The 25,657-nt window shown below is 52.4% G+C and overlaps 1 protein-coding gene across 2 annotated transcripts; it reads left to right on the top strand.

Annotated features, from left to right (window-relative positions):
* Positions 1–935: 935 nt before the first annotated feature.
* On the top strand, positions 936–20,941 carry BMF (Bcl2 modifying factor). 2 transcript variants are annotated; one of them, XM_045531502.1, is made up of 5 exons: positions 936–1,049; positions 1,431–1,558; positions 3,663–3,959; positions 5,436–5,596; positions 17,013–20,941. In XM_045531502.1, exons 3-5 carry the CDS (start codon positions 3,668–3,670, stop codon positions 17,112–17,114), a joined length of 555 nt encoding a protein of 184 aa, XP_045387458.1. In that variant the 5' UTR covers positions 936–1,049; positions 1,431–1,558; positions 3,663–3,667; the 3' UTR covers positions 17,115–20,941. The 2 variants fall into 2 exon arrangements, with proteins under 2 accessions (XP_045387458.1, XP_045387538.1); XM_045531582.1 differs by lacking the exons at positions 936–1,049; positions 1,431–1,558 and adding an exon at positions 1,610–2,900.
* Positions 20,942–25,657: the final 4,716 nt, after the last annotated feature.

The following is a 25,657-nucleotide window of genomic DNA, read 5'->3' as shown; positions in this document are numbered from 1 at the left end:
TGCATCCCTCAGCAGTCATTATTCCCGACACTTTCATCAGTTCCAGGACTACCTCTCATAGTAGATTGTAAGCTCTCTGAGGGCAGGCACTAGGTTGTTTTTGACACGTAGCCCAATACCTGACACAAAGTAGGTACCCCAAAAATGTTTGTGAAGTAGCCCATGTACTCCCTTGGGCGATCTGCAGTACCTGTTCCTGTCCTGGCAGCCCCAGCAGTTTCTAGCTGTTGCCATAAACGGGATGTGAGGCCAACTGTCTAAGCAGCGCCCTGCATTCCTGAGCTCTCCTCTCCTTGGCCAGATGCTAATTTTGCCAGTGTCCACATTCAGTCAAGAAGAGGATGTGAGGGCGGGCCCCTTTGGATGCGTTTGACTCGAATGTCACTCAGTAATAGTGCCAGCACACGTGTTCTCCTGCTTCCTACAGCTTTGGGGCTGGACTTTTCCTCTGACCCGCCCGACAGGCGGGAGGAGCTTTGCCACTAGGCTGGGATCCACTGGGATCCGCACCTTGCACCCTCTAGACGCTCTGGCCGCGTCTAAAAGCTCCCCGCCTCCTCCTCCCCTTCCTTTCTGAATGCGCAGCAATTATTCTGTCCATTGCCGAGGAAAAGAAGACAAAAGTCACTCTGGCGCCCCCTCTCCCTCACCTAATTGACACGACTCAGACTCAGGGACTCTCTGGCGCTTCCAGAGCCTGCGTCAGGAACAGAATCCGCGCGGGCGACGGCGCTCCAACAGCGCTTTCTGGCAGGGGTCGGAATTTTGCTCGGCCCCTTGTCATGTTTCCAAGGGAAGGTTCGCACATTCGTGACCGTCCCTGGCAGCCGCCCAGCCCGGGACCTGGGGCTCCACTCGCCATTGGCCAGTCATCCGCGTGACGCGCAGGGAGGCGGAGCCTCATCAGCTGTTTGCGGGATGCCCCGAGCGGGCGTATTTTGGAAACAATACCGCTCCGTGCGGAGTGGCCTCCTCCCGCGCCGGCCCGCGCCCGCTGCCGCCGCCGCCCCTGCCCGCGCCGCCCGCCGCCCGCCGCCCGCCGCAGCCCGGTGAGCGCCCGGGCGGCGGCCGGGGGCCGGGCGGAGTTGGATCGCACCTCCTCGGGGAAGTGGGGGGCAGAGTCGCGCTGCGCGTGGGGGCCCGGGAGGGGTTTGGGCGGCGGACGTCTGGGGTGACCATGCCGAACTGGGGTGCTGGGGTGAGGGAACGGGGTGCGGAGCCCCTGGGCGCGCTGTTCCAAGAGAGAACTTGAGTGTAGCCTTTGGGACTCGAAGAAGTTGGGTCCATGTGGGCAGGGGACCCGGGGTGCACTGCTGAGCCGACCGGGGCGCCCGAGCGCCGCCGGCCTCTGGGTCTGATTTGGGGGTAGGTGCGGGAGTTGTGGGGCGTCCTGCCTCCCGGCGGAGTTTGAAGGCTCCTCTCCTTAACAGCTGGGCTTTTTCCCTCCTTCCCAATCGAGTCTGGGCGCCAAGCCCCAGAGTGCTCATCACGCTGGACCCTGGCGCGGAGCCCTGGCATCACGACTCGGAGGCCGAGACTCTCTCCTGGAGTCACCCAGGTCTGGGGGGCGGGGTGTGTGGGTGTGTGTGTGTGTGTTTCTAGGTTTTAACCACTGTTGAGGCTCAGGGTGTCTGGCTGGTGCCTTCAGAAAGGAGGAAGAGTCTAAGTTCAGCATCCCTCTTTGAGCCCTTAAGGGCTGGGATGGCTCCAGCAGGTTTTAGTTCCCCTTGCTAGGAATAAAGCATTCCTTGGCAGTGTTCTCGAGAAGTGTCCCCCTCCTACCAGTCTGGACATCACCACTTCAGCTCAGGGGTGAGGGAGGAAGGGATCTCTTCACCCTTTCCCAGCTGACACTTGGCCTTGCCCAGCACCCCTTCAGGGGCTCCCACCCACAGGAAAGCCACCTGTAGTTCCTGTGGAGAGTGGGAGGGTCCCCAGGGCTCACAGAGCCACACCCTCTGGCTGCACCTCCCCCACTGCCCAGTCCAGGCAAGGGTTGAACTTTGGGGCTTTGCTGGGAGGAGGAGGGGGAGGTGATAGGCTTCAAAGGAAAAACCAAGACAATGACTCCTGCTTGTGATTGGCTTTGGAGGGCCCCTTCTTAGGTTGGGATTGCCAGCCTGCAGAGAGGAGGTTGGAAGGCAGGAGGGGAGCCCCTGCCAGGTGACTGGCAGGACAGCACTTGGTCCCTTCATCAGGAAACTTTGTTTCCTGTTACTGATAAGCTGGAATACAGCCGCCCCCCCACCTGCCCCTTTGGAAACACTATCCAAATAACACCATGTGTTTGCTTTGCCATCCTAGCAGGCATCTCCTCACTCTCCAGGCAAGAGGGCAGAGACAATACTATAGATAGCTTGGGGACTGGGTGGGTTCGAGGGAGAATTAAAGCAGACACCTCAGAGAGAGCTTGCATATGGGAAAGGCAGGATTTCTGAGTTTTACTCAGATTCCTTTAAGTACTTCCCAAGCCACAGACCATTTGGCTTGTTCTTCAAAGGCAAGAGACTGCGGGACAGAACTCCTGGAGATCTCTAATTGAGTCTGACAAAGATGAACGTTGTCTCTCTGTATCCTTAACCATTCAAGTGGTTGCTGCTTCTGGTTGCTCTGGGGGCCTTAAGGGGTTCATGGTATGTGTGTGTCGGGGGCTGGGTTGGAAGCTCAAGATGCTGAGTGGCTCCAAGCTCAGACTTCCAAGAGCCATCAGGTAGAGCAAAGAGGAACTTCTTTGTCACCAAGAAACTCACATCAACAACCTGAATAGTATAGGCAGTGAGTGAGGTCATAGAGAGAAGGCTGAATTTTACTTCCTTCTGTGAGACAGGTTCCACCAATCTCAGGTTAAGCTCTGGCAGGAATGGTAGACTGGGGATGAAGATTTGAAGTCCTGGAGACTAGTGAGTAGACTGCGCTGGGGGAGGCTGGAACTTTGCTGGAGGCTGGACCTACCCTCTAGGCCAACCTGTAGTGGGCAAGACAGCTTTACTCTGCTCGAGGCAAGCTGAGAGGGCAGCTGCAATGGCTAACTTGGGTCTTTATCTCCTCTCCCAGGACATACTCTTACCACACTGCAGAGCCTGTTTGTTGTGTTGTGCAAGCAGGGGGTGGAGACTAGAGTAAATGGGCAGTAGGGCGGGGCTTAGCAGGTTTGGAGGGAACCTGGCTGCCCTAGGATTGCTGGCTTTTGTTTTTGCTGCTGAGTCTGGAGCTCAGCTCAGACTGAGATGAGAGCTTGGAGATTACGCCTTAGGGTGGTGTTTGTGTGTGTGTGTTGTGAGCACTGTGTGTATAGCCAGCCACGGCCCCCTTCTGCCCTCCCAAAGCCACTTACAGAGGCTAGTCTGGTTTACGCTTCCCAAGTACCCTGCATGCTTGTAGCAGCTGATCCTGCCTCTGCTGTTGCTCACAACCCTCAGAGTCAAACTTCATGACCAGCCTAGTTTAGAAAGGGGAGGAGGTGTAAAGGGTGGTGCTGGGTGGCCCCAAGGAAGAGGTGTAAAGAGTCCCTCAGCATTGAGGCAGTCCACATTTGGGGAGTGGGTGTCACCCTTGGCTGTGCTTTATTACCAGGGTTGTATGTCATATGTACAGGCCCTGCTCTCTCAAATAAGAAGGTGGGGGGGGGCAGCATCCTATATGCCTGCATTGCTCCCTAACAGGGGAGATGGAGCCATCCCAGTGTGTGGAGGAGCTGGAGGATGACGTGTTCCAACCAGAGGATGGGGAGTCGGGGACCCAGCCCGGGAGTGTGCTTTCTGCTGACCTGTTTGCCCAGAGCCAGCTGGACTGCCCCCTCAGCCGGCTTCAGCTCTTCCCTCTCACCCACTGCTGTGGCCCTGGGCTTCGCCCCACCAGCCAGGAAGACAAGGCCACCCAGACCCTCAGCCCAGCCTCCCCGAGCCAGGGTGTCATGCTGCCTTGTGGGGTGACCGAGGAACCCCAGAGACTCTTTTATGGTGAGTGCTTTTAGCCTCAAGACTCTTCCCACAGAGATTGGGGGAAAAGAGGGGACTTTCCCTCCCCAAACCTGCCCTTTGCTATTTCCTCCCCCAAACTGAGCAATAGGGGCTGTTGGCTCCTCCGCTCTCAACCTCCTGCTTCTCTGCTTATTACTGTGGCTCACCTGTGCTCCTCGGGCCCCCCAAGGGGCAGACTGCCTTGCACTTCTTTCTGCCGTTTTGTCCCTCCCTGGAGGGATCCTTGGGCCCATGGGATCTCCTTTTACATCCTGTGCTCCTTGAGTGGTCCAGCCTTTTATGTCCTGCTAATGATTTGCCTTCCATAAAGTAGCTCACGTTGCCCTGGAGAAGGCTGAGGGCTCTGTGACTCGCTATTGACATGGAAGGGGAAAACCCAGCCTGTTCTGGGAGGGAAGGTTCCTAAGGCAGAAGGTGGCCCCCACTTGTCACTTGGGACTTTCTGGACTTGGAAGGGGAACTGGAGAAAGAGGTTGGGCCTGTCTGGGCTCGGTGCCAGCAAAGGGGATGTTTCCAAGGCAAAATCAGACAAGACCCCTTCATTTGTAGACTTTAGTGGTTTGTTTTATGAGAAATATGCCCTCCTCTGGCAAATGGGCAGGGTTAGACAGGCTGTTCTCTTCTTTTAGCACAATAGCTTATGGGGGAGGCCAAAGGTGTCAGGCCTTGCTATGTCTGACAGAGCAGATTGAGGAGATGCTCCAGTTATTCCCAGAGGGAACTGCCCCATGGGGCAGTTGTGGCAAAGCAGTTTTGGCGGGAGTCTGAGAAGTTGGATAGGGCCAGCAGGCAGGCGGGCTGGCGCCCCTAGCGGTGGCTCTAATGCCAGCACTTGGGAAGTGTGGACTGATCTAGAGGTCTGGCTGGGGGCTGTCTCTGGAGAGGAACTTGGCAGTTTTGTGGCTCTCAGGAGTTTTCTCTCCCTTGTTTTTGTGCTGCTGCCCAGAGCTTCAAGAGCTGAGACCAGCCTTCTTCTACTGCACTAAGAAAATGATGACATTTTTTGGTTTTCTTTTTCTCTGTCCCTTGTTTGCTCAACCCAGAAACTCTGGAGAGCTGCCTCCAGTGCTTTTCCAGAGAAGGGCTTCAACCTGCTACTACATGAATAATCAATTGTGGTCAGTGTAGCTTGGTAAATAAGAACAGAAGGTTGGCTTGTTCACCCACAACACATTACCACCCTGCCCTTTGCCATGGCACTGACAGTGAGCAGAGAACCAAAAGGATGGCTGGGACCGTTCCCTTCTGTCCTCCCAGCATCAACTTTCCACACTTGGGCAGCAGGCAAGGCAGGCTGTCCACGCTTGGCCGAGTGCCCTGATAAAGGCAGGCTGGTTCCTCTCCCTTATCATACTAGGGTTTACCCTTGGCCTCAAGTCTCGGCCAGGTGGGGCAGGCATGGGAGGTTGGGGCAGTTGTGGAGAATGCTGAGATGTGCATCCTCTGTCTTTGCAGGCAATGCTGGCTACCGGCTTCCTCTCCCTGCCAGTTTCCCTGCAGGCTTGCCCCTTGGGGAACAGCCTGCTGAAGGGCAGTGGCAGCATCGAGCAGAGGTACAGATTGCCCGAAAGCTTCAGCGCATTGCAGACCAGTTCCACCGGCTTCATGTGCAGCAAGTAGGCATGGGAGCTTGGGGGGGGCGGGTGTGTCTGCTGGGGCTGGGGGCCAGGGCCTGCTGCTCTCATCTTTTCAGCAACTCTATCTCTGCCAGGCCTCAAGGATGTGGTCCCAGAGTTTTGGCCTTGGCTATTACAATTCCCATGGACGGGATGGGCCCAACTGGATGAGCATCTTGCCCTCATCTCTGAGCTCCACTTTGGTTATCTGCCCACTCCCAGCTCATGCTACATAAGAGTGGTGTCAGGAGATGCTACAGTCGCTCCCTGTGAATGGAATGGCTTTCTGCAGCCTTGCTTGACAGACTGTCCCTTCCCGAGACCAAGATCAGGAGATTGTCCCTTACAGAACTAAGGGCAAGATTTTCAGGGTGCTGCAGTGAGTCTGGACAGTTGGGGGGTGCCTGGCTGAGGTACAGTGGGAACCCGGTAACCAGGCCAAGGGATGGGGCCTGAGTGGGGGAAAGTGGTAGAACCGGTTGAAACCTGACACTTTCCAGCTGGGGAGGCCGCTCCTCACTGTCTGTCTGGGAACCGAGGCCTGGGACTGTGGAGAGTGTACCTCGGAGCGTCTCCCCAGACTGGCGGCCAGCCGGGCGCTCGGCCGGGTGCTTGGCCGGCAGCCTGGCACCAGCCCCGCCAGGGCGGAGCATCGCGTGTCAGTGGAGCATGTGGCAGAGTCCATCAACAAAGGAGGCGGCTGGCAGGCTCGTGCTGGAGGAGCCCTCCGTGCCACTGACTGGAGGCTGCCCTGCCCCGGCAGCCTCTGTCTGGGCTGGGCCCCCAGGCACTTAACCCTTCCTCTCTAGGCTGGCTTTCTGGACGGCTGCCAAGACAGGGAGAGGAGCCTGAGGCCGGATCCGCCCTAGTACAGCCACAGCTGAAGCCAAAGGCATGCCACCTGGAAGGGAACACATTCCCTACCTCTGGGACTGTGTCCCTGGCCCAGCTGGCTCAGTGTGCATGTGCCTGTGGGTGCATGTGTGTCTCTGTCTGTCTGTCTGTCTGTCAGGAAATCAAGAGAATAAATAACCACGATTGGGCAGACCGTGAGGTTAGATGGGTAACTTCAGGTGACCAGGGGAGAGTTATTGGTTGTAGTGGGTTTGACTGAAGGGCCAAGCCATTACCAGTGCCAGGGGAAGAGGAATTGACCTTGGGTTTCCTGAGAACAGGCCATCAGGTTAGATATGGTTAGTGCCCCTGCCAAGGAGTTCTGAGGGAAATTTGGGACTAGACCTGGACTTGGCTCTTCCAGTCCCTTAATGGTCAGGAGGGGAGGGTGGCCCTATGCCTAGATAATAGGCCCAAGCTCTAGTCGCTATTCCCTCCTTTGATCGTTTGGTGGAGACTTGGCTTAGTGTTTCCCCTTCAGTCCATGTGTGGACTCAGATTCTGGTTTTCAGTCTCTTGGCCTCCTTCCTCCCCTGGTTGTACAGGCCTAGGGCTGAACGCAGCTCACAGTTTCCAGTCCTGGGGCTGCAGAGGATGGGAGGACACAGTGGCTGTGGGTCTCCTGAACTCATCTAGAAGACTATCTGGAAGGCAGCTTGCTTCATTTACAATAATCTGATCTCCTTCAGCAGTTGTTTCCCAGAATATTCCCCCATCCATTGGTGAGCCCCTGTAGGCTTGGGAGCAGGCTGGGAGGCATCCCTTGCCCAGCTGTGCCCTGGCATAGGACTGTGACACATTCCTGGGGGCCTTCTTCCTGCCTCAGGCCTGAACAGGAGGGGAAGGAGGCCCTTATCCTAAGGTCTGGCCCTGCTTTTTGCTGGTTGGCATCATTTCTCCCTGGAGTCCTCTTGCTTTTAATCCCCTCCTCACTGGCCCTGCTCACAGATCTTCACTAGGAACTCATTCTGTGGGAAGGGCTAGGCTGATAGCTTCAGGCAGGTGGAGGATTAGCCCTCCTGGGACGTTTTGGCAGCTGGTTTTAAGAAGTGAGTCATTTTCTGAACTTAATTCTTATATAAACTATAGTCTAATATTTCATTTCTAGAAAGTACTGTTGTCACGCCTCCATTCTTATCCTTTATTTTCTTTCCCTATTCCCTTCCCTCATTTTTGTAGGCAGAGAAACTGAGGCACTGGGAAGGAAGTTATCTAGGATTAAGTCTCTAGGATTCAGGTACAGAGTCAGAAGGCCCAAATTTGAATACCAGCTCTGCCACCTGCTAGCCACCGGGAAGTCACTTGACCTTGCTGAGCCTGTTTCCTCTTCTGCAAATTAGAGTTAATGCCACAGAATTTTATTGTGATGAATAAGTGAAAAAATACCTATGAATATTGAGGGCACATAGTAGATACTTTTTTTTTTTTCTATTTTTAATAGAAACGAGGTCTGGCTCTTGCTCAGGCTGGTCTCGAACTCCTGGCCTCAAGCGATCTTCTCACCTCAGTCTTCCAGAGTGCTGGATTATAGGCATGAGCCTATAGTAGATATTCTTGGCCCATAGTAGATATTCTTGAATGCTTGTTTCCTTCTGTGTGTTTATAATCCTGATTGTCCCACACATTTGTTCTTGTTCACAGTTCATTTCCCAGTCCACCTATCAGTCTGATGCCTGACAGAGCTGCCTCCCCCAACTTCCCTCCACCTGCCCTGTCCAGATAAATCAGCATCCAGGCTCTGGTCAGTTGTAAACCTTGGCCTTATCCATGTCTCCTCAGAGAATGATAGTCATTCCTCACCATTGTAGGTTGAGTTTAGAGAGCTGAGAGAGGCAACCCAGTAAGGAGCTTGAGTAAGCCTGACCACCTCCTCTCCCCCGGATCTAGGACAGCGTCCTGTGGCAGACAATGGCCATTGGTGCATAGTCCTGTAGGGAATGTGGGGTCCCTCATTTTGGCCCAATTACAGACCTCAGTTGTTCATCTCTCTGCACTGGAGGAACCTTCTCCCTTGGAGGTGTGGAGCAGAGGGAGGAGGTGTGATGATGGGAAAGGATGGCATTGCAGCAAATTGAGCTTATCAACATGACCCAAGGTGCAACAGGTTCCAAGTTCCCCTGGGTGTCAGTTTATGCAGGCCATGTTCTCTTTCAGTATATTTCCAGGGAGTGTTGTCAGGTGGAGGACTAGCCTGGTTACCCCAGTGATCAATTCTGGTGGCTTCTCCAGATCCACCAGAGGGTCAGAGTGCTCACTGTCAGCTCTTTGGGTCTGCAGAGCGGCAAGAGAGGCAGAGGCAGAGTAAGTGGAGGTAAAAGCCTGTCTGAACCGCGCCACACATCCCACTCTCCTTTGGCTGGTTCAGGAATGAAGTTCCCCTCTTTGCTCCTTCTTGAGCTGACAAACTGTAGCAAGGACCCTAATGGTCTGCTGACTGTGACTTACTTTGACTTGGGTTCTGTGAGGGTAGTGCCATGGTGTTTCCACGTCCATCAGCCTCTGCAGAGAAGAGTGAGGGGCAGATTTGCTTCCTCACTGAGCTCACAGGCTGCCCTGGCCAGAAGATCTGAGTCCCAGCTTCTTTCCTTTGCCTGTGCCATGGTCTCCTTCAGCATGGGCCTAAGGAGGGGCAGAAACTGGTGTCCCCTCCCCTTGGGAAAGTCTCCTGTCCCAATGGCCCATCGTGACATTTGTTGGGGTATTTCTGGGCAATGATAAGGAACCAAGGATCCTCAAAAAAGGTAGCTACTGTAGACCGTTGAGTGAGTAAAGCTATAAGAGGATTGGAATTCTTCATGTTGTCAATAGCCTTTTCACTTGGACCAGAGTGTCTCCATTCAGAAAAGTTGGGTTTAGAAATTCCCTGAATTAGACTTTTTGGAAACTGAAACCTGAGAAAACTTTCAGCAACTCAGTTGAAACCATCCTTCATTGTAATATCATAAAAAGGATCCTGGACTTGTAGGCAGATCTGGGTTAAAATCCCACCTCTGCCACTTACAGGTTCTCTATATCCATGGACAAATCATTTAATCTCTCCAAGCCTTGGTTTCCAATACTTAACCTTGCAGAGTTGATGGGAAAGGCCTTTGGGAATTATAATACAAATAGCTATTAAGGTAGGGACAGTTGACTACTTTTGGAAATGTGTTAAAAGATGACTTTAGGATTTCACTTGGACCTGACTTTATAGTTCTTAGGGAGCTCTTCTGAAAGTTGTACCCAAGTTAGTGTTCACATGGTTTATTAACTAGCAGCTTCTCTACCCAGCAGCCGGTTCAGAGAGCCCCTGACTGCTTCCTGACCCTCAGGATGCACTCCTTGCTGGTGAGTGGGTTTCTTGGATCTCAGACCCTGGCTAGTGAGGTTGCTCAGGCTCTAAATGGGGCAGCCTTGGGCAGGGCCCCAGAGATTTGCCCTAGAGTGAGAAAGGTCTCTGGGGAGCCAGCCTCTGTCCCAGGAGTGGGAGGTCGACCTAGCCTAGTGCCAGGGGAAGAGTGAGGCTGGGGGAGGGGCCGTGGAGAGCGGTGTGCGTGAGAGCCAGCACTGGGGCTTGGGGGCCCTGTGTTTGCTCTGTGGCTGGCTCTGTTTATATCGCTCGCTATATTTAGCTTCTGAGTCATCAGCGTGGCAGACTAGAGGCCGAGTTCCCCACACACTCTGCACCTGACTACTCTCTCTTCCAGGAGAAGGGCCTTGTAGTTCCAGACAGTTCATTCCCTCCCCACTAAGGCAGGCCATAGGGATGGGAGCTGGGTTTTGTTTTTTTTTTTAGAGGGTGGGTGATGAGAGGAGGGAATTGGGGGAAGCACAAAGAAAAAAGGATAAAGAAAAATGTCTGGTTTGCCTTTTGATCCACATCCGGCAGCCAGGAAGGCATGTTTCATGTCCAGAACACGGACAGTCAGCCCATGTGTGGAGGGGAGGGTTCTAACCTTCTTCCTTGCCCAGTTTGCCTTGTCCTGTCCGGGAAACTGGCCCAGGATGGGACAAGAACAGCCAACTGCAAAGGGCCCCAAATTGAGAGTCAGAGACTTTGGGTTCCTTCTGCATAAGCGCCACAGGCCCGCTCCTCCTCCGTGGCCTCCGCTGGCTTTAACCAGGGCACACACCAGTGAGCCTCAAGAAGTTGCCCAGTGCTTTGATGGAACTGTTCTCAGGTTGAGGGAACCTGAAACACAGAGTGATCCCTGGGGAAACTGGGTAAAGTTCTCAGTAGTTCCTGCCCCCAGACTCTGGAGGTGCAGAACAAAGGTCTGGGGGCATGGTGACACTGCACAACCCTGTCCTCCACCCTCACCCTCAGCCCCGGTGCCCTCCAGTTGTGTTAGAGGAAGTCCTGATGTCTTCAACGGAGAACTGGCCGTCTCCAGGCTCCCCTTTCTTCCTTGGAGAAGTGATTGGTGTTGCCGCGGTGGCTTCAATGTCCTGTTAGCACCGCTGGCTGGTCTGAGGAAGCTCTTGGCTAGCAGTGTTTTTTTTTTTTTCCCCTTTTCTTTTTTGCCACATTGCTCACTACTTGGGCATCTGGGTCAGAAGCAGTGTGAGCATGTGAGGCGGTGGACCCACTGGGCCCAGGAGTTGCCCCCGCCTGGCAGCCTGGGATCCTGAGCCCAGTTGCCTCTGGCAGCTGTGGCCAATCTCAGCGTAGAAAGTCAGGGATCTCCCCAGGACTTCACGAGTCTGCTCGGGAGACGGTGCTCCTAGGGCAGGCCCTGCGTACAGAGTGTGCGGAGGTGGCTCCTGGTTTCCCCAGCCTCACCGGGAAGGGCGAACCTGCTCAGTGCCGCCACCCGGCCGGTGCTTTGCATGTGTACTCATTTAATCACCACGGCAGCCTTGTACCTTTAGACCCCATGGCCCTGTTCTGTAGGACACTGAGGCTCAGACAGGTGAGGTAACATGCCCAAATCACACTGTAATCGGCTGAGCTGGGAGTCTTACAGATTTGATTGATTATAAAACCATGATCTTCTCACTGCCTCATCCCTGCTGCGCAGCAAACACGTTCCAGAAAGCAGGTACAACGCAGCTGCCGTCTATTGCCCCGCCTGGTTCTGCCTCGTGTAATACTCAGTTCCATGTTCTTGCTTTTCTCCACATTCTATTGTAATATAATTGAGTACGGGGTTTATATTTTAATCATCTTTGTATCCCTCATAACTCTCAGCTCAGCTAGGTGCTTGATAAAAGCTTGCTGAATTCAACAAAAACATCTTCCCAACTTCTTTCAAGTGGAATTTTCCGAAAGTCTCTCTTATCTCTATTCCTGTTCTCAACTGCAAGGCTCTTTCCTTCGGCCTTGGCCTGGGTAGGTTTGGAGTGTGACAGGGGACAGGGAAGAGGCAGGAAAGTGGCACGTTATGGAGTGTGGATCACCCTGTAGACTTGAGTATATGCAATTCTGCATTTTAAAGAACTGAGCGTGGCTCAGAACATGGTCTGAAGTTATAATTTCAGACCAGTTTTAGCTTTATTTCTGTTTGATCTTCAGTTAGCTCCGCCTCTGAAAGGTTTGTTTTTTCTGGTCCACAGCATTGTTCCTAAATAGTTAATGATCTGGAAACAATGTCTTTAAACATACTAGGGGAGCAGTCCAGTGGTGATTCGCTTTGAAAAGGTAATACTGTTTTCACAATGTGAATAAATACTGTAATTTTTTTTATTATAAAAAGCGGACATGCTTTAATAGTTTAGTGAAAGGACATACCTTTGGAGTCAGAAGGCGAGGGTTGAAATAACTCCCTCCCAGCTGACTTACTCGAGATGACTTTTCTGAGCCCTGGTTCCCTGTCCGTGCCACGGGATTGATACTGCCTGCCATTCCTATGGCCCAGATCTTGGTGAGGATCAAATGAGAAGACAGGAAAGCACCCTGTTCTAAGTGTGAGATAGTGTAAATTGCCGTCTGGTAGATCTGCATTTCGTGTGTTAGGTTCTTTTACAGCCTTGCGCTGCTTGGCTTGGCTTCCTCCTCTGTCTCCAGGGGTGAATGTGCTCTGGCTGGAGCGTCTGGCCCATTGTGGCACACACAGCCCCCAGAGGGTGTGAATTGGATCTGCAGAGCGGAGAGGCAGAGGGAGATTCTTATCCAGGGAGGGCAGGGACAAGCTTTGTGCTCAAGGCAGAGGCCCTGTGGGATGAAACAGAGTTTGATTTATGTAACCCAACCTTGTCAGACACCACAGCCAGCTCTTTAAAAAAAAAAAAAAAAAGAAAGGCTTTTACCAGTTGGGCCTCTCCTCAGGCGAGAGGCTGATACTATCACATAAAGTACATCTTTAGACCTGACCAGACATCAGTTGTTCTGGCCTCAGACAAGTGGGTTATCTTGCAGGGCTGGCTCTTCTGTAGTCAGTCCAGCGTGCACTTGCTGAGTGCCCACAGTGTGCCTCCGTGCTCCCGGTTACCCAGGACGAGCCACAGCGCTTACAGGCAGTGCCTTGCACACAGTGGGGATTTAGACACTTACCGACCGACTGCCTTCATCCCCTGACCATAGCAAGGAAGTGAGGCTGAGCCAAAGGAGACCCTCAGGTCTCTGATGCCTGCCTGTGCTCTCTTAACTGAAGGGAACACTTTGATCCACCATGTTAGGCCTCCTTCCCTTGGGGCATTCACCTCTATTCTTTCCCTCCATGCCTTGGTTCTACCCTGCAGGCTCTGTGAATCCGAGAGCTCTAGGCTCTAGGGTAAGCTTTGTATCCCCCATAGCCCAGCCTGCCTGCATTCTAGGAACCCCCATCCTGTGGGGGGAGATCAAGCCAAGTCTAGGAGAGCTGGGTCTTGCTCTGGGGTCTGCCCTCATTGATCTCAGGTTGGGTGCTGCCAGGTGTCTAAGGGTCAGAGGCCAAGCCTACTCTTTCCTGGTTCCCCCTTCCTTCTCCCCGGCTCCTCCACACCCTCTTCTGGAAGGACCCATGTTGTCTGGTGTTTTGGTGTCTTTGTGTACTTCATCCTGTTGGGTGAATGCTGACTTCCTTCCTCCTTACTGTTTCTCCCACTGGCCTCCCTTCAAGTCCTTTTTCTTTCCTTTCTAGTCAGGCCCTTTTGTTTAACTTTTAGAAAGTATTTTATTTATTGTAGTTCCTCCTAATCAGGGCATTCTTTGATTCTCTTGGTACGAGGCAGCTTGGTTTCCTTTTGGAAAATGGCCTTTGGGGGCTGCCCCGTGGCAGGGAAAGGCGGAGTGGAGTATGTGTGGCAGCTGCTTGTGCCCAGAGAGGTTCACGGGGCTGTGAATGGGCTCCCCGCCCCTACTCTAGGCTGACAGGATTCAGTTTTGGGAGCTCTGAGTTGTAGTCCTGAAGGCAATCGTAGATGACGAGCTCCTTGGGGTTGGAAAAGCACCTCAGTGGTTTCTAAAAGCCGATCTGTGGCCTGGCTGCCGCAGAACCACCGGGTCAGGATTCACCTCTGGCGTGGCCGCTGGGGTAAGGCGTGTAACTCTGTGGGACGAGATCAAAAGGGATTGAAGAATACACCAAATCATTTCTTCTAGGCTACAGAATCATAAGTGATTTTATCTCCTCCATTGTAATTTCTTATATTTTCCAAGCTTTCTACAATTAACATGTATTGCTTTGGCGATTAAAATACACAGTAAATGATTTCTGATTTTTACAATGTCACCCAAAGAGCTTGTTCAATATGCAAATTCCTGGGACCCTTCCCTGGAGATTCTGACTCAGTTGGTCTGGGTGGGGCCCAGAGACTATGGACACAAACCCCTCAGTGGTTTAGTGACACAACTGGGTGTGAAAACCACTGATCTAATTCAATACCTGCATTTTCCTTATAAGTCAAGTGAGGACTCACTAACAGGTTGGTGGGAAATCCCAGCCTAAAGCAGGGTCCTCTTATCCCTGGTATGGGGATCTATCCACCACCCTTAATGCCTTCCTCGCCAATTCATGAGCCCTAAGGACGTCACAGGCAGAGGCATGGAGGCCAGGTTCTTCCTGAGGGCCGGCCATGTGCCTGCCTCCTGCATCGAGGCCTTCGCTCTGACAGCACTCTCCAGCCCACAGCTGCTCTGGGTCCCCCAGCGTCCTCAACTGATGGAGGTGAGAGTGCTGCCTTGCCTCATCGCTAGAGACCTGAGGGCCCAGGAAGTTACGCAGGCAGCAGGTGGCCTCCGTTAGTGGAGTTTGGGGGAAATTGAGGCATACAGAGATGGGATTGGCCCAGGCCCCAAATCACAGAATTGTAATCTCCCTTCCTTGGCCACTGAGCTGTTTTGAGATGATTTAGTAAGGAGAGGCTAGAAGGTCCACTTTGGTATAAAAAAAGGTGCATGGTAGCACTGGGAGCGTAGTGAAAATGGGAAGGGATGCTGCTCTAGGGCCAGATTGCCTCGGTTCACTCTAGTCCCTGCCATTTACTAGCTCTGTGGTGGCTGTTATCTAAGGCTTTCAGTTATGTCATCTTAATGGGCCTGGTAATATATGCCTACTTCTTAGGGTTGTTGAGAGGACCAAGGGAGTTGAATACGTATAGAGCAGTGCTTCCCAGACTCTAGCATAACTCAAAGTCACCTGGGCAATCTTCTGAGTCGGTGGGCCTACATTTCTAGGAAGCTTTGAGGTGACGCCAAGGTTGCTGGCCCGTGGACCACGCTGAGCAGCAAAGTTGTGGAGCTCGCAGAACAGAGCCTGGCTGCACGCTCCGTGTTGCTGCTATTGTTATGCTCATGAGTATTATTGCTACTTGGCCTTTTCAAACAAGCACCTGAGGAGATTTGGGATTCCAGCAGACTGGCCTCTCCAGGGATCAGTCTTTTCCTGGATTCTCCTTCTGTTCTGCCATATGACCTTTGCACCTGTCCTGGGCAGCAGCTGGGGAGGGGAGGAGGAGGAGGGAGGGGGTCCTCTGCCCAGCTGCTACAAGCCTGAAAGTCTTCGGGTTTGCAGCTGAGTCCATTTTCACGCGGCTTTACTCTAACCAGATTTTGTTAAGCCGGGTGTGTTTCCTCTTTTTACTCATCTTTGTTTACAAAACATGAGGAAGCCATCAGTCTCCCCAGCCTGTGTCTGCCAGGCCTCTTCTGTGGCACGCCCGATTTCCCTTCCCCTCCTAGCAGGAGCTGTGCCTCCAGCTTGCTGGGTTATTTTCCAGTCTCTTCCGCAGGGGAAAGAGGAATGCTCTTGCCGTGGATGGGGGGCAATCTGTGTTCACCTGGGTTGTCAGGCCCCGAGGTCAGCCTCAGTGGGCACCACTCTTCTCTGTGGCCCAGGGCAGGTTCCCTGGGGCCAGGTCAGGGAGGCCAGGCTGGGTGTCACTTCAAAGCTCTGGGAGTCAGGAAACCTGGGCTCACTGTCCGGTTGTGCCACCGACTTACTCTGTCCTCTTCCCGTGTGACCAGGAGTAGTTGCCTGGCGGGGGCTGGGCCGTGGTTAAAGGCAGTTTAAGAGAGGGCTCCTGCTCCCCCGGACACCTCACATAAACTCGCTTGCTGCCCGGGCCGCTGAAGTAATCCAAGTCCAGCTTGTGCTGGCTCCTCTCTGCACACTAGGTTTTTATTCCCCTGTCCACTGAGAACCCTGTGGAGAGGCCCCAGCCCAGTTCTTCTGCCCTGGCAGACAAAGAGAGAACAAAGACGGCCTCTTCCAGCACCCCCTAGTCCCCTCCCGGCCTCTGCCGGCCCCCGGGAAATGGTACCTGTGTGGGCAGGGCACCAGCCAGCAGCCTGCGAGCCACAGACCCCTGAACTTTGCCCCCGGCTTCCCAGCCTGCCGGCAGGACCTGGAATAACCTCCAGAGCGTAGTGTGTATCTTTGTTTTTGTTTTGTTTTCAAGTATGTTCTTGCTTAACGTTTAATTGGCTCCAGTCAGTAGGAGAGCGCTCCAAGAGGGATTATTTATGGCTTACTGTCAAGAGCAGCTATAAAAAGGGCAGCACAGAGCTGGAGACGCTGGGAAGGGAGAGCGGGCAGGCACACGGGTGTGCGTGCATGTGCGTGTGTGTGTGTGTGCGTGTGTGCGTGCGCGTGCTTGCACTGGATGAAATCAGATTTTTGCTGCCTCAGCAGTGTGGTTTAAATTGAAGATTAACCCTTTGACCTTCACAGTGTCAAATCACTTGCAGATGGAGGCCCCCCCCTTTTCCCCTTGTTCTCTCTGTTACTTTGCAGTGGGGGGAGAGAGGGGGGTACTTCTCTTTCTCTCTGAAGCAAGTTTGTTGTTCATGCAGCTGAGGTTCGAGGGGCTCGGGAGCCAATCTGATTAAAAGCAGCACTTGGCTAAACTCTGGAAAATCCTGCAAGCAGGGGAAAAAGTTTAATCCTCTTGTGCATAGTGCACACAGAGCCTGGTCTTTTCTTTTTAATGTTAAAACTGCAATTGTTTTTGGAGAACTCAACTATCTCCTCCACACGCCACTTCTCTTTTGCCTCCCCCTTTCTCCCCAGAGTTTGCCAAACTGATAGGATTAAAGAGCCTGTAGATCGCAACTTTTATTGGAAATGATAAGGAGTCCTCCAAGGATGTATTTGGGAGTTTTTTGTTTTCTTCTTTCTTTCAGCACCAGCAGAACCAAAATCGCGTGTGGTGGCAGATCCTCCTCTTCCTACACAACCTTGCTTTGAACGGAGAAGAGAACAGGAACGGGGCAGGTCCCAGGTGAGGCTGGGCTGCCCTCTTCACGTGGGGCACCAGGAACACGGTCTGGAACAGGAAGGACGACGGGCAGGACTGACACTGTGTCTTGTGGAGTTGTTTTTTGTTGTTGTTTTGTATTTTTAAAATTTCTTTTGTGTACATACGACATACCCAAGTGGGACTTCCTTTCCCTGTTCAGGGCCTCAACCAGGAATGGGGGCCTTTGTCAAACACTGTTGAAGGAGAGGCTGATGTGTCTGTGACGGTGGGAACTCCCAAGGGCTCTGACAAGTAGATTCTTCAGTCTCCAGCTGTCGAAGATGACCAGTTAACAATGTTCTCCTGGGAGTGGACTATAGTTTTTCCACGGGAACTTAGTTAAGAAATGAACTGGATTAGTCTCCCAGTTCCACCAAACCTGTCAGCCATCCATTGTGGATGGGGCGATGATCCTGACGGTCACACTGCTTTAAGCCACCAGGGCCTCGGTCACGGCCTTTCCGGCTGAGGATGGCAGCTTTACCAGGGTGGCCAGCCAGCTCCTCATCTGTCTGGGTTCTCACTTGGCCCAGCCAGTGCTGCCCCAAGGGCTCAGGGATTCTTGCCCAGCCCCTGTCACCTCCAGCAGACCTCAGGGAGGGTTGGGTTTCTCCAAGGACCCCTCAAATATGCCGAAAAATGAACCAAACTTCTGGATAGGCCTCAGATCTGACTTGGTCCCACTTGGAGGCCCCAGGATTGGTCCAAGGTGCAGAGCCACCACCACCTCTGGCTGTCTGGGACTGGCTGGGTGTCAAGCACGAATGAGCCAAATAGCCAGTCAACGTGCCATAGCCAGCAGCTTGTGCCTTTGTCAGCTCTTCTTTCAAAAGCCCTAGGCAACAGACTGCATTCCACCCCCAGCAACAGCACCGTAGGACATAAAGGGGCAGGGCTGGGAGATGTGGCCGCCACCCCACCAATAGGAGTCAGCCCTAGAGGACCCCAGACCCCTTGGTTTCCTTGGAAACAACATACCTCCTCCCCCATATCCCCATTCCTTTTTCACACCTAGTGGGATACAGGAAGAAGCCAGGACAGTGGCTTTGCCAGCTGAAAAGTGACTTTTAGAGTAAAAGATAATGATTAGAGTGCAGAACCATCAAAGCTGGGTACACATTTCCTGTCTTCCTTCAGCTCCCGGCTAGGCCAGGAGGGCAGGGCATGCTCTGGAACCCAGCAGGACCACAGCTGCCTCTGACTTCGTCCCTTCTCTCCCTGCCGTGGCACTCACGGAGAGACTCAAAGCAGCTCTGATAGCAGACAAAAGGAATCTGTTAACCAGACCCCTAGAAATTAAATTATAACATTTGCATATGTGAGAAAAGATAATAACATTGGTGCTAAAGGTGAAGCAAGGCCCAAAGAAAAGATGGCTTCTCTGGGCAGAGAAGGCCCTGGGGCCACCCAAGGAAATTGGAGGAGTCCAGAGTAGACTCTCACATCTGAACAAGCCCAAGCTCCTCCAGTTCTGCGGAGAGGAGGTCTTCAGTGCTGTCGAAGGAGACCTTGATCTTCTGGATGTGCTGTTGGGCAGGTTGTTCACTGCACATGGGCATCTGCAGAGGGAGCTAATGGGGGCTGAAATCTAGCCTGTGCTCTGCTCACTAAGTTGTGTGTCCCCATGTGGGGCTGCTTGTGCCCAGAGGAAGGGGTGCCTTTCCTAATTTGCACAGAGGTGCCCTATGGGCTTACAGTAGCCTCCAGGGGAAGGACCTTAAACTAAGCGCATAAGCCTTTGTTTTGTTCTGCTCAGATGTTCTGGAGATATTACCTCTTCTTGGCCAGAGTTCTATTCTCAGGGTGTGTGCCATGGTCTGTCTGCTAAGATGGGTTCCTGCTTACAAGGAGGAGGAGCCAGGGACCGGGCGTGAGGACTGGCTCCGGGACACACTGACCGTGGTGAAATCCAGCCTTCCCGGCGTCTGCATCCCATTTTATGATGCGTATAGGACATCTCTTGTTTCCCCTCTCCTGAATCAAGGCTGTGACAGGCAGGCTGCTGGTGTATGCTTGAGTGGCACACACCAAAAAACCAGGTTTGTTTATACCAGCCACTTTTAACCCCTTTTGGCAGACTTTCCACCTAAGCTGAGTGAGAGAGAAAATGGTCTAGACCTTGGGGCTGAGGCAAAGCCATCAGCTTCTGAGACCTTGCCAGGCCCAGGCTGGATGTGGCCTATCCCAAGAGCTGAGCCCAGAGTCTGACAAGCCTGGGGCTAGGTGGAAGGTAGCCCAACTGCACTGTCTCCATCTTATGTAAAGCGAGGAACCCACAATCTTAGGTGAGCCAGGACAAAATTTAAGCCCCCTAGATTCTCCTTCCTCCCCTCCAAACACCCAGGAGATAACAGGCAAAGTAGCCCTAAGAAGGAGAAGTTCTTCCTGGCTGGCCCCTTCCCCCTCTGCCTGGGGAGTTGGCCTCAACATTCCTCAAGTCCAGCCTCGGGAGATGTGCCCCTCCCCCTGGCCCCTCAGGTCCCCTCCCCCACCCCCAGGAGCTGGCTGTCTCTGGTGAGGGGTGGACAATCAGATTTAGAGGGAGGGAGAGTCTGACCTGTGTCCTGACCTCTCACCAGCTGAAGATGTGGGGTTTTGTGGCTTGCTGAGGGTGGGGGTTGGGAGAGAGACTGGAAACCTCCCTCCTCATCCTAGAAATGCCCTGGAGGAAGGGAAGGGTCAAAACAGCCCTTCTAATTCAGAACCCTAGAGTAGGGGTTTCTAGAAGTTAGTAGACAGATCTGGGGAGGGAACTCCCCCAGCCAGACAGCTGACTCCCCCAGTGAGGTTGGAGGACTCAGCCTGGCCCCTCTGCATTGGCCTGTTTCAAAGTCTGGGCCACAGGAGACCTGCCCCTGGGACCTTCTCTTGTTCAATCCGCAATGGAAAAAGATCACCTCCCAGTGACCTCCCTCAGCCCCCAGGGGAGTGGGTCTGTGTCCAAAGCTAGGTGACAGGCTTCTATCGAGGGCCAGGGGGCCCAGCTGACCTGTCTCACTGCCCCAGGTGGCCCAGCCCCATCCACAGGCAGCTCCCACCTGCACATGTCCAGGAGGGGGTTGTTTGGGACAGTCTAGCCAGGGCCACCATCAGCTCAAAGCCTCCAGGGAAGGATGCTATGGAGCCACTGTGACTGTCCTGTTCAGCAAGGAGCACTTGTCATCTTTTGGGGGGACATGATGGGGGGTGGATAGGGAGACGGGAAAGTAGCAGAAGTGGGAGGACTTCAGTGGCCGTGGCTGCAGGGCTTCTGTAAGTCAGTGCTAGGCCAGGCTGGAAAAATCTGCAAGGTCCCTCTGTGTGGGTGAGGACTCTTGGAAGCAGGCCATCCTGGCTGGAAGGGGTTAACCTGCCACCCTTAGGCAGCCTTAAGGCTGGTGGGGACTTGAGGGAACAGCAGGTAAAGCTGAGCTCTTCCACCGATGTGCCAGCCTCCCCACCTCCCCGCTGAGCTGAAGGTGCTCGAGCCACACGTGGTCCTGGGCCTATACTATGTCTCTCTGTGCAGGTGGCCAGCGCCTCTCCCTGCTCTGGGGGCATTGCCCAGCCTTCTCCCCTGTCCCTGGATCCTCAGGAGCTGTCGGGGGAGACCCAGTGAGAATGTAGCATTTCGTTCATCCCCAGATCAGCTCCCCTGGGACCCGAGCACTCTGCCTCTGGGAGAGGGAGAGGAGTGGGGACCCACTTTTTTTTTTCTTAACCTGTACAGAGTCTTCGGCTTTATGTTTATGTTCTGCACCTGCATATATGTGTGTGTACATATCTTTGCCCCCATCGATTGGTACAATTTTTAATAAAACCATTTAAAGCAAAGCTGATCTTTTCTTTGTCAAGGGATAGTAAAAAAAGCGAGGAGGATCAGTTAGGAAATTAAAGACCCCTGACTTGTTTCTCGGCTGCTGTCTTGAGTTACCCTGGAGGCTCTTGGCTTTTGCCATGACTTCTTTTTCCCTCTTGGGGTTGAGAAGTGTGACTCTGATGACACAACGAGCAGCAGAGGCCCCATGAGGTGGAAAGATGTGGACTTTGGAATCCATGGGATCCCAGTTCCAGCCTCTACCAGCTGAATGATCTTGGTGGGCAAGTTATGTAACCTCTCTGAGCCTTCATTCTTCCACATGGAAAATACAGCTATGCCTGCTTTGCAGGATTAAAGGGGATGTGTCAAAGGACCTGCCCAACACTGGTGCTCAGTGATGGAAAGGGCCCCTTCCCGCACACCCGGCTACCCCTTCCTTCTGTCAAGGTAGCAGCTTAGGAGACGTGTTAGTTGTAGGGGACTGCCTCACTTGCAGTTCTTTGTAGGTTAACAATGTGTCTGACTCTAAAGGGTAATTTAAAGCTCTCAACAGAGTTCTGAAAATCCTCAGGAAAAACTATTCCTGGCTGGGCACAGTGGCTCACGCCTGGCTGGGCACTCTGGGAGGCTGAGGCAGGAGGATCACTTGAGGCCAGGAGTTCAAGACCAGCCTGAGCAAGAGCGAGACCCTGTCTCTACAAAAAATAGAAAAACTAGCTGGACGTGGTGGCACATGCCTGTAGTCCTGTAGTCCCAGCTACTTGGGAGGCTGAGGCAGGAGGATCACTGGAGCCCAGGAGCTGGAGGTTGCTGTGAGCTGTAATGACGCCACTGCACTCTAACCCAGGTGACAGAGCAAGACCCTGTCTCAAAAAAAAAAAAAAAAAAAAATCAAAACAAAACTATTCCTGATCCTATCAGCAGTGAGTTGTGAACTAAAGGGCCAACCCACTTCACCTGTGCTGGGCTCCCTGTGATCTAGGGAGTTGTCAACTCTCTGAGGTCCAGCCTTGGACTCCAGTTCCTACCCTCATAATGGGTTGGAGCTCGACTTGATGCTGGATCGTCTTGCCTGATCTCTCTGTCTTATGGATGAGTAAACTGAGGCCCAGAAAGGGGACATAATTTTCCCTTTGGGCTTTTTAAAATAGCTGAGTCAGTCTGAGGGGGGCTCACCCAATCCATGCGTGTTTCTATTTAGAAATTGCACTGCTCTTGTCCAGATCTTCAAGGAAGCCAAAACCTATCTATTTTTAATGCCAAATAACTGCCTCTTCTCCTGTAAAACACGGCACTTCTAACCACTCTGTATTTGGACAGAGGTTTATTTTTACTGGAGTGTGGTAGAAGTGGGGCCTAGTGCCACGTCCGGATGTGATTCTGCATTTCACTTGCTGGGTTGTAGTTGAGCCATTAAGCAGTTCCTACGAGAGACACAGGGAGTTAGCAGGTGATTGTTGATAGTAACGTCTCCTTTCCAGTCCTCTGCTCCTAGCTTGCTAAGGCTGCACTCAGCTGCCCAGGCTGGAAACCCCAGGAACTCCCCTTTGTCCTACCTCTATCCCCCCTTCTTCTCCCTGATCCCCTCCAGAGGAAGTACAGTGAGAAGTTAAAGGCACAGTTACCTAAGTTTGAACCCAGTGTGGCACTGGGCACGTCACATAATCTTTCTGTGCCTCAGTTTCCTCATTTGTAAAATGAGATAATAGTACCTACCCATAAGGTTGTTACGAGGATTGAATGTGTGAATATGTGTAATGTGCTTAGAATAATGCTTGGGATATAGTAAGTTTTCAATAAATGTTAGCTATTGATAATATTACTTTTATCATTTATAGGCAGTTGATCAATAAGCGCTGACCATTCTTACTTGGAAATGTCTCTTGTACCTATCTTTTCTCTATCTGTCTCTTCTCATCATCTTCACGTAAGTCCTTTTGCCTGGACGCCTGCAAAGCCTCCTAGCCAGCCTTGCCTCTCCCATAGCACAGTCTTCTGCGCTGCCAGGGGACCTAAGTGGCAGACCCAAACCCATTGCTCCCACTGGAAAACCTGCCCTACCAGATCATTCCTTAGCCTGCCTCTCCAGCTACCCTTCTGCGTAACAAATTACCCCCCAATTTAGCAGCTTAAAACAACAAACATTTATCATCTTGCAGACTCTGTGGGTCAGGAATTCGGGAGTGGCAGCCCAAGGTGGCAGCATGTTGAGGTGCTAGTATTAAGGGGCAGATTCCTGAAGCACCCATTTAATTTACACGAAGTCAACTGTACAAGCTCAGCTGACAGAGAGAAAGAGAAGGGGAACACATATAGTGACATACTGACATACAGTGACACAGTGCAGCCGCCGGTCTCCTGCCCTTCCACTTGATGAGTGTGCAGTGCCTGGAGGGAGCGTGATGTAGGAACACACATGACAGCCCTTCCCTGGCCTCATAGCACACGAACATCTCATCACACTCAAAGATAAGTACGTTTCTCCGGTCCAGTATGGCCCTAAATGCTATCCAGCTGCTCGACTGGGGCAACAGAACTCCCTTCCAACCTGACAGAAGAGCTGGCTGGCTGGGATTTCCTGTGAAGTGATAATGTCTGCTTGTTGTACTTCATGGGTGGTTTAAAGGATTTTCCAGGGCAATTTTCACTTCATGTGACTTTTGCCTTATAGGAGGTCTTGGAACCAGTCCTTGAGTAAAATGACACTCCTTTGGACCACAAAGCCAACCACTCTGCCCTAAATCCCCTGCTTCCCAGGAGAAATTTTTGCTCTCCTAACAGGGAAGACTCAGGGTGGAATTAGAATTGGAATTGGAATTGCCCTAAAGGGAGTGTGAAAGTAAGTGATGTCTCGTCTGGCCGCTGCTTTTGCTGCCATTCAAAGGTCCCCTGCCTCCATGCCACCCTGCAGGTGGATCTGTCACCAGCATTTGAATGTTGCCCCCGTCCCTGAGAAGATGAGATCCACTGAATGGATCAATGGCACCGCCCTAAGCTCAGTGCAGAGATTCGAAAGAACGGGCCATGTGGTCCCTGCCCTCAAATTATGGCCCACAAGAAATCTAGGTGGTATGGAACAGTGGAAAACCCACCCAACTAAGATTGAGGAGATGGGTTTTTTAAGCTGACTCTCAATTACTGGCTGAATGATTTTGGGCAAGGAAGTTGGTTTCACCTTTCTGGTCCTTGGTGTCCTCATCTGTCAATGGGATAGGACCAGACCATGTCTGTGACTTACCCAGCATTGTATTCAGCTGTTTTTTTGTCAGGTCTTAAAACTCTTTTGAGATTCTTCTAAAATAATAGAGGGATCCTCTCTTTGGGAAAGGCACATAATATGCACAGACTCAAGAATTTTTGTATAAGGCTAACATTTTGTGTTAGGCTAACATTTCAAGCAAATTATTGAGGCTCTGAACCTGTCACTTCGTCCCTGGGCTTAAAGATTATTGGCTTTATTGCAGAGGAAAAAGCAAAAGAACAAGTACTGCAAAAACTTAGAAACCAAAGCAAGCTCTTTCCTCATTCTACTCCTGACTTTCCTCGTGTTGCAAGGAATGACTTCTACCTCCTGTACGTTTCACCCTGTGTTCTGTGAAAGAGGATGGTGCAATCTCTAGAGGTTCTTGTGTTTATCGCACTGCATTCTTGATTTCAGAGATGTGCACTTCCTGTCTGCACACTTGGAGACCAAAGCTATGAAAATGGTCTGGCCCTTTTGGAGGCTACAACCCCAGCCCAGAGAGGGCATTTGTGGCCATAGTTGTCTTTGCAACTCTTCATTGCCCCAGCTCGAAGAGGAGCAATGAACCCCAGCCCAGAGAGGGCATTTGTGGCCATAGTTGTCTTTGCAACTCTTCATTGCCCCAGCTCGAAGAGGAGCAATGAACGTGGGATGCCTTTCCATAAACTCAGAAAGGGGCTTCTGATCAAGGCGTCTCAGAGGTTCATGCAGAATGAGCTGGTGGGGAGCAGTCAGACGTTGGAGGTGTAGGAGAATGTGGCCTTGGCTGTGGGAGGCCCAGGAGCTGACACAGCAAAGGCCCAGGAGCTCTGGGCAACCCTGATAAAAGCTTCTTGTTTTGCACCTGAGTGAGCCCAGGGTTCTGCCCAGTGATTCTACCTTTGAAGTGGAGAGGGTTCAGTGCGTGGTGGCAATGTCATCTCTAACACACCATTTCATTTGCCAAGTGCCCCTGAGCCCTGGGCACCAATTTCATAGGTACTGAAAACACACATTGAGAGGGCTGGGGACTGTTCTAAACAGCAACCACAGAAAAATCCATTAGCCCCTGAGTCCGATAGATCGAGGCTGGGGTCAGCGAGCCTTTTGCCTGAGCACCAGCGCTGGGTACTGCCGCAGTGTTCTGCAGCTTTTGGCCATTCCAGATATATCATTTTGGTGCTTCCTCCATGAAATGTAGAGAAGAGCTGATGACATTTCACCAGCTGGGGAAACTGAAATCCAACTGTAAGACTGGACTTCATACCATTAGAGACCAGCAAATGCCCTCATCACCTCTCACCACCAGCAGCCACCATTTTCTTGACCACTAAAGGACATTATTGTGTGTGTGGCTCTTTGACCATCTGAATGGACTGAAGGCCCCTTGTGGGCAGGCGCTGGTCTGTGTCATTCACCACCACGGTAGCCCCACTATCCAGCAAAGACCTTGACACTTGCCTGGAGCTCGGCAATCTGCATGGGGGAAGACGTGAAGAATCTGAAG

Source organism: Lemur catta, chromosome 1 (genome assembly GCF_020740605.2).
Source record: "Lemur catta isolate mLemCat1 chromosome 1, mLemCat1.pri, whole genome shotgun sequence".
Taxonomy (NCBI): Eukaryota; Metazoa; Chordata; class Mammalia; order Primates; family Lemuridae; genus Lemur; species Lemur catta.
Note: the sequence above shows the minus strand (reverse complement) of the source record. Positions and strands in the feature narration are given on the sequence as shown.